At 49.6% G+C, this 8393-nt stretch overlaps 1 protein-coding gene across 1 annotated transcript; it reads right to left on the reverse strand.

Annotated features, from left to right (window-relative positions):
• Nucleotides 1-1156: 1156 nt before the first annotated feature.
• ZCCHC3 (zinc finger CCHC-type containing 3) lies at nt 1157-2389 on the reverse strand (the record flags this gene model as incomplete). Its single annotated transcript, XM_084888416.1, has 1 exon — nt 1157-2389. The coding sequence occupies one exon, from the start codon at nt 2387-2389 to the stop codon at nt 1157-1159; it is 1233 nt and encodes a 410-aa protein (XP_084744542.1).
• Nucleotides 2390-8393: the final 6004 nt, after the last annotated feature.

An 8393-nucleotide genomic window follows, 5' to 3' on the forward strand; every position in this document is an offset into this window, starting at 1 on the left:
TCCATTCGCTGCTTCTCTGGGGTGTCTAATGCCTAACTATGGAGACTAAGGTGCAAATGTAAACCTTGGCTAGGTTTCCTTACACAGGAGCACCCCAATTTCTCGCTGGTGGCAGCAAATGGGGAAGGGGAAGGCCCCCAAAGGACCAGGCACACTTTAATCCAGGTGTGATACCCCAAGGAACCAGTGCGCCCTGGATTATGTCTCCCCAGTATGCAGAAGCCCCTGCTGAATCTTCTTTTTCTGCTTTCTGGCCCAGATGGCACATTGTTCTGGAGAGATCAGACTTTCTGGGCCCTCAAGTGTTGAGGAAAATGTTGTGAAGTGTGAGAGGTAGTGGAATGAGCACTGGCCTTGGGGTCAGGGAACTCTAGGCTGGCTCCGGCACCAGACAGCTAGTATGTGATTTTTGACCCATTTAACCTCTGGGCCTATTTCACTGTTGGAAAACCTGGGGATTGGTGTAAACCAACTTTTAGGTTCTTTCCGACAGGAACATTCTAGAATCCATACTTTTGTGGCTCTTTTAAGCCACCGAAGAGCTGTCGCAAAGTCCATGTATTTTTTAATGCCATAAAGAGAGGCCCTTGGCCACAGTTCAGAGCTTATTGACTCAGTTACAGACACTTCTAACAACACTGGTTTTTCACAAATTCTCAGACCACACGGATTAGAAGCAGCAAATGGTAAGGGGGAGGAGGGGACGAGCTGCACAAGCCAGACATCCTGACAGAAGTCACAGTCAAAAAACGTTTTCAAGTCAACAAACACGGATGGAGCGCAGTGTCTACCACGTGCTGGGCCCCGAGGCAGCCCCCAAAAGGGTGAAAACTCGGGGAGAAGACAAGGCATATAGGGAGGAACAAGTACAAACCTCCCCTCCCCCAATTACAAAAAAACCGAAGACAAGAAAATTCAATAGAGGGACTGGCGACCTCGGTAAGTCATTACAAATGACAGTCACCAATTCGGAAAAGGCTGACATGGAGTAAACTCGGTTCAAGAAGGCAGAGAGATAGAGAGATATCTCTTGTTTTAAAAAGTCTCTTTCAAACACGATAGAAAACGGTTTCAAAAAAGGTTTTGGCACTTAACGAGGGGATAGGTAAACTGGCTCTGGATTCACCCTGGCAGGCGGGCGGGCGGGCGGGCGTGCTCAGTGCCCGGCCACCCCGGGCGGCAGCGGGGGCGCCGCGGCGGCGTTGTGCACGGCTTTGGGGCACTGCGCGAAGGCGTGCCCCCGCTTGCCGCAGAGGTTGCACACGATGCCCTTGCGGCAGTAGGGGCTCAGGTGGCCCTCCTCCCCGCACCGGAAGCACCGGTCCTGCGTGCAGCTGCCGCTCAGGTGGGTCCGGGAGCCGCACTTGAAGCAGGTCTTGGGCTGCCCCTTGTACCAGCTGTAGCCGCGCTCGGCGCCCAGGAAGAAGGCGCCAGGGAGGTGGCGGACGCCGCCCTCGCCCTGGCGCAGCTCGATCTCGCACTTGTACTCGCCGGTCCAGATGCCGAAGCGGTCGGTCACCTTGACGGGCACGGCCAGCACGTCGCAGTGGCGCTTGAGCCAGGTGACGATGTCCTCCACGTCCACCGTCTCGTTGCGGAAGAGGATGAAGAGCGTCTTGAGGCTGGCCCTGCCGCGGCCCAGCACCACGAAGTTGTCCCAGCAGTCCTCCTCCTGGCGCTTCTCCTCGTACACGCGCAGGAACAGCGCCAGCTTCTCGGCCGAGCGGAAGCTCACGTCGAACTCGCGGCTGCCGGGGATCTGGATGACGGCGTAGATGTCGCCGGGCTCCATGCCGATGGAGCGCAGGATGAGCGCGCCCACCACGAAGTCCCGGGTGGGGCAGGCGCTCTCGTCGCCCTGGAAGCAGATGCGCACGAGAAAGCGGCCCTTGCCCGGGCCCCCGGCCGCCGAGCCCGCCGCCGCCGCCGCCGCCCCCAGCGCGTCCTGCGGGGGGTCCTCCGCCGCGCCCGCGGCCGCGCCGAGCCTGGACGGCGTCGCCATGGCCGCCCCCTCGGCCTTCTTCCGGCGGCCGGCCTCCGCGGCGCCTTTCTTCTTGCGGGGGTCCGCCGCCTCGCCCGCCGGCTCCCTCCGCCGGCCCTTGGGGTCCCCGCGGCTGGCCGGCGGGAAGTCGCCGAGGCTCGGCGCCGCCAGGCCCGCGGGGGCGCCCAGCGCGCCCGCCCCGCCGCCGCCGCTCTCCTCCTCGCGCCGCGGCGGCCGCGACTCGCGGAACTCACCCTTCTTCTCGGCCAGGTTCTTCACCACCTGCGCCCAGCCCAGCTTCCCGCGGCCGCCCGCCGGCTCCTCGGCGCGGGCCGCGGGGCGCGCGGCGGGCAGCAGCTGCGGGCGCCCCCGCTTCCTCTCCTCCTCGGGGCCGCCGCCGGTGGCCATGTTACCTACTTCCCAGCATCCTCCACTCGCCCCCGCAGCCACGGGGCGCCCATCGCGCGGGGCGGTGGGTTTGGGAGGCTTGCTTTTTTTTTTTTTTGAAATTTGACGCCGCGCTTCCCCGCCCCGCCAAAAGCACGGACGTGCGGCGCCGGGCGGCCGCGCGGGTTCCGGGCCCTGGTAACGGCCGCGCGCGCTTCCGGCCGGCGCGCCCCGCCCCGCCCCCGACCCCCGGCCCCGCGGCCCGGAGCCCGGAGCTGGGAGCGCGGCCCGGGGCCCGGAGCTGGGAGCGCGGCCCGGGGCCCGGAGCTGGGAGCGCGGCCCGGAGCTGGGAGCGCGGCCCGGGCCCGGGAGGCCCTGGCGGCCGCCGCCTCGCTCTCGAGGATTCGGTTGCGCAAGCGGCCGGGTCCCCGCAGCCCGCAGCCCCGGGGCGGGCCGAGCCTGGACCTCGCCCATCTTGGCGGCTTTTTGTTTACCTTTTCCATTCAGAGGAAACCAAACTTAGCCCTCCCTCCTCCCCGGGGAACCACAAGGCGAGGTTGGGTTATTTCAAACACACAGAAAGTTGAATTCAACCGCGAACGTTTCGCCTTCTGACTATTTTAACTTTCTAGCATTAAAACCTTACTGCACTACACCTCTAGCACACTACCCTTCTGTCCATCAGGCCTTAGTTTTGATAGTAATGCTTTGTTTTTTTTCAAGTAAGTTAGATGACATTATTTTTTTTTAAAAAAAGATCTCCCGCATCCTCAGAACAGTTTATAACACACTGAGCGCCGGAGCGCCCGGTCCCGTTCTAAGCACAGCGCAAGCCTGGCCACATGGAATCTCCCAAAAACAATGGAATCTTCCAAAAGCAGTGTTGCCGTTGCCATTGTTCAGGACAGAGAGGCTGGGAGAGGGGGTTCAATTACGTGGCCCGGGGCAGAGCTCCTAATAACAAATGGGTGGCTTGTATTTATGTATTAAACCGCTTTGTTTCTGACGTTGTGCATCAGGGGCTCTGCATCTGACTCTCCAGGAAACAGTCTTAGCACAGATTCCTGGCTACAGTTAGCACCGGACAGAATAAATCTGTTCCTCTCGCGTCTGTCTCAACTGGTGTTTTGGAGATATAGCATTTGGGCGACTGAGGGGTGGGTTTAACATTACCTTTCTGCCAGTTTTGTCTTTTTTCTGCCTATCTGCTCATTCCAGGGTGCTCCTTTCCCCCTTCAGGGAAAGAAAAGGTGGTTGTGGAGTCAGGGAGACCGACCCCCCTGTACATCTGAGCGCCTCACATCGCAGCCTTGTCCCGTGGGGCCAATGACTTCAGTTTCCATAGCTTCAATCTGCTCCCCCACAACAAAGGGATGTTAACATCTACCGTCAGAGGAGGGGTGTGGGAGTTCAAGTGCTAAAGACCTTGATCCACGGTGTTTTAAAATTTTTTTTTTATGTTTTAAAAAATATTTTTTTATTGGTTTCAGAGAGGGAGGGCGAGGGAAAGAGAGAGAGAAGCATTGATGATAAGAATCATTGATCATTCCAAAGCGGGTTTTCCAGGATTGGTTAATTTAATGCCTCAACGATGCTATCAAAGGGACAGGTCCCCTCCACTTTCCCCTCTTCCATTCCGCCATTTAGTTACCTCCCCTCACAGTTCCACAATTCTGGGAATGCCACACCGATATGACAGTATCTAGTAGCAGATGAGAAAATCTCTCTCTCTCTCTCTCTCTCTCTCTCTCTATATATATATATATATATATTTATATATATATATATAAAATTTATTTCAGAGAGGAAGGGAGAGGGAGAGAGACAGAAACATCAATGATGAGAGAGAATCACCTGTCCCCCCACCCCCCAATCGGGATCAACTGCAACCCAGGCTGGACCAAACACATAGGTCAAAGCTCAACCACTAAGCCAATGGCCTGGCTATAATGTCTATTAAAAAAAAAAAAAAAAAAATATATATATATATATATATATATATATATATATTAATTGATTTTTTACAGAGAGGAAGAGAAAGGGATAGAGAGTTAGAAATAGCAATGAGAGAGAAACATCAATTAGCTGCCTCCTGCACACCCCACACCGGGGATGTGCCTGCAACCAAGGTACATGCCCTTGACTGGAATCGAGCCCAGGACCCTTGAGACCACAGGCCGACGCTCTATCCATTGAGCCAAACCGGTTAGGACTCTATTTTTTTTTTTTTTTTTTTTTAAGTGTGATGAAAATCTTTCCTAAAAATATCTAAGTAGACTTCTCACCCCATTCTTTGTCTCGACTTTTATCAGATGCCTATGACTAAACCTAAAACTGGCAAGAGAAATGGACCCATGAAACCTAGCTCAGAACAATCATGACTTCTGGAGAGGGAGCTGGGACTAGGGCTGGGGCCTGCCTCCTCTAAAGACAGTGCCTGTCTGAGTAAGATCAAGCTGAGATGCACTGGGAGAAATGGCTGGTGGGTAGGCAGACACCCAGGTTTGCTGCATATTGCTACCTCCTACTTTTTAACTCTTTTGTGGTACAGAGCTTCTCAGCTGGAGTTGTGGCCCAGTGGGCTTTGTAAACGGGGTGTGTGTGTGTGTGTGTGTGTGTGTGCCTGACAGTGATTCCTTCAGCCCTAGGGGCAGCCGAGAGGGTCCTGGATGGCCGGAGTACCTAGCTAATGCTTTTATCATACCAGTCTCTTCTGTTTACCGTAGTGTGCAGTGCAATTTAAAACATTTTCTTGTGATTTTTAACGGGGGAGAAATTGGGGAGCTCTGGCCTAGTATTCTTTAGTAACATTCCCCTATTTAAGTTTAGGAGATTTCAAATTATTTACTCCCTCCAAATTATTTTTAAACTGGAATGTACTTTTATTTTATTTATATTTTAAATATTTCATGGATTGATTTGAGAGAGAGAGAGAGAGAGAGAGAGAGAGAGAGAGGGAGAGATTGATTTGTTGCTTCACTCATCCATGCATTTTTTGGTTGATTCTTATATGTGAAATATAGTAGCAATCGTATTTGGGTAAAAACTGCTGTTTTAATTTTAACCCTGCTATTCTGGTTTCAGCACTTGCTTACTAGCTTAAACAAAAGGGTAGCTGCCTCAGCTTCCAGGTGGAGACCTGGAGGCTAAGGCAATTTTCCTGTGTCTGTGGACCAGGACCACAGGAGATTGATTCCCACTGACTCAGCAGCTCCAGGAGTAGAAATTGTAGATAACCTTTAGAGATTAACCGCTCAGCTCTGCTTCTGTACTACCTGCTTTCACAAGATAGGGCCACATTCCAACGTCCAGCAGGATGTGGCTGGGAACGACCTTACGGGCTGTTCCCAGCCTTTGGAATTTAGAATTTAGAACAAAGGAAAATTCTTGTGGTTTAGACCAGCGTTTTTCAACCGCTGTTCCGCTGCACATGTTGCCTGGTGTGCCGTAGGTGCAGACAAGACAAGAATTTTATAATTTTTCACTATTTTGTTTACTTAATATTTCATAATAAAGTAATTATAAAATACTTTCTTTGTGTTTATTTGATTCCTATTCAAGAGAATTACTTTATATATAGTCAATATAGGCACAGAGTTAAATTTTTTAACATTTTCTAATGGTGGTGTGCCTCGTGATTTTTTTCATGAAACAAGTGTGCCTTTGCCCAAAAAAGGTTGAAAAACACTGGTTTAGACCTTAAAAAGGACTGCCTACACCTGGAACAGTGCGGTCTTGTGGACTCCACCTGCATGTGGTGCTTTCTCGGCCGTCCTGGCCAGTTCAACAAATCCTTGCCTGCTTTTTTTAAATCAATCATCAGCCTCGGTGGTCTTATTTTGAACCCAGGGTTCGACCCCGCAACAATATGTGCCCTGACCAGGAATCAAACTCACAACGTTGGCCCTAGCCAGTTTGGCTCAGTCGATAGAGCATCAGCTCATGGACCAAAGACTGAAGGGTCTTGGCTTCAATCCCTGTTAAGGGTAATATACCTGGGTTGCGAGCTCTATCCGTGGCCCTGCTGAGGGTGCGTGTGGGAGGCACCAAGTTGATATGTTTTTCTCACATGTATGTTTCTCTCTCTGTCTTTCCCCCTGCTTTCCACTGTCCCTAAAAATCAATAGAAAAATATCCTTAGGTGAAAATTAATGAACAAACAAACAAACAAGGAAGACACGCAACCTTGGCTTATTGGGACGATGTTCTAACCAACTGAGCTACCTGGCCAGGGTGGGAATGCATTTTTAAATTTATGCTATATAGCCCTAACTCAGTGGTTGGCAAACTGTGCCTCTCGAGCCACCTGCGGCTCTTTGGCCCCTTGAGTGTGGCTCTTCCACAAAATATTGGGTCGGCAGCTAAGTAATTGCGGATTTTTTAAAGAAAATCAAAGACAATTTTTTCATGGAACTAAATAACTTTATTCTGTAATGTATTGCCCATTTTGATCAATGACCTTTTGCCATCTTTCAGGCAGCATCATAATCCCACGTTCAAAAAACTTCTGTTTTTTATTAGCAAAAAACTGAATCAGGTACGATTTGACATCATCATCATTATTGAAATTTTTACCATTCAAGGAGTTTTGTAAAGATCGAAACAAAAAGTAATCAGATGGTGCAAGGTCAGGACTATATGGTGGATGTGGCAAAACATCCCAACCAAGCTCCATTAATTTTTGCCGAGTGACCAAAGATGTGTGTGGCCTTGCATTGTCATGATGGAATACAACACCTTTTCGATTTGTCAATTCGGGCCGCTTTTCTTCAACTGCATTGTTTAATTTCGTTAGTTGTTCAATGTAGACATCAGAATTGATCGTTCGGTTGGGTGGTAAGAGTTCAAAGTAGACAATTCCTTTGTAATCCCACCAAACTGATAACAAAACCTTCTTTTGATGAATATCAGCTTTTGATGTTGTTTGAGTTGGTTCACCTGGCCTGCTCCACTATCTTTTCCGCTTGATATTGTTGTAAACAACCCATTTTTCATCGCCAGTTATCAGTCGTTTTAAAAATGGATCATTTTCATTACGTTTCTTTAGCAAATTGCAGCTGCTAATGCGTTGCGTTAACTGTGATTCTTTCAGTTCGTGAGGAACCCATGTATCGAGTTTTTGAACATAGCCAAGTTGTTTTAAGTGATTTTCAATGCATGTATGTGATACATGAAGCTTCTCTGCAATCTCACGTGTTGTACTGTGACAGTCTGAATTGATTATTGCTTTGATTAGGGCGTCATCAACTTCAACTGGACGACCAGAGCGTTTTTCATCTTTGAGTGAAAAATCACCAGAACGAAATTTGGCAAACCAATTTTGACACTGCCGTTCTTTTAAGGCTTCGTCACCATAAACAGCACATAACTTTTTATGAGCTTGCGATGCGTTTTCCCTTTGCGGAAATAAAAAAGCAAAATATGACGAAAATGTTCCTTTTGATTTTCCATTTTTCAACGAACGCCAAACGAAAACTACAAAACAGATCAAAAAACTTTTTTTACTGATTAACAGCTGAATAGCCAACTATCAAATAACAAAATGTGTTTTACATTTGTACTACGTCTGCAAACTAAAAATTCAACTGAAGCCATATATGTGTGAAACCCGCAATTACTTAGCTGCCGACCCAATACAACGTGTGGGTGCACATGTACAGTGTGATGGGAACTTTGTGGCCCATGCGCAGAAGTCGGTTTCTCAAATTTCTCAAAAGAAATTTCAGTCGTTGTACTGTTGATATTTGCCTCTGTTGACTAATGAGTTTGCCGACCACTGCCCTAACTGGTTTGGCTCTGTGGGTAGTGAACTGAAGGGTCCCAGGTTCAATTCAGGTCAAGGGCACATGCCTGGGTTGTGGGCTCGATCCCCAGTGGGTTGCGTGCAGGAGGCAGCTGATGGATGATTCTCTCTTATTATTGATTTTTATATCTCTCTCTCCTTCCTTCCTCTCTGAAATCAATATACATATATTTAAAAAATAAGTTTATGCTATATATAGCAAATCTGGAGTGTGGAGAGAGA

Source organism: Pipistrellus hanaki (genome assembly GCF_964339955.1).
Source record: "Pipistrellus hanaki genome assembly, chromosome: 6".
Classification (NCBI taxonomy): domain Eukaryota; kingdom Metazoa; phylum Chordata; class Mammalia; order Chiroptera; family Vespertilionidae; genus Pipistrellus; species Pipistrellus hanaki.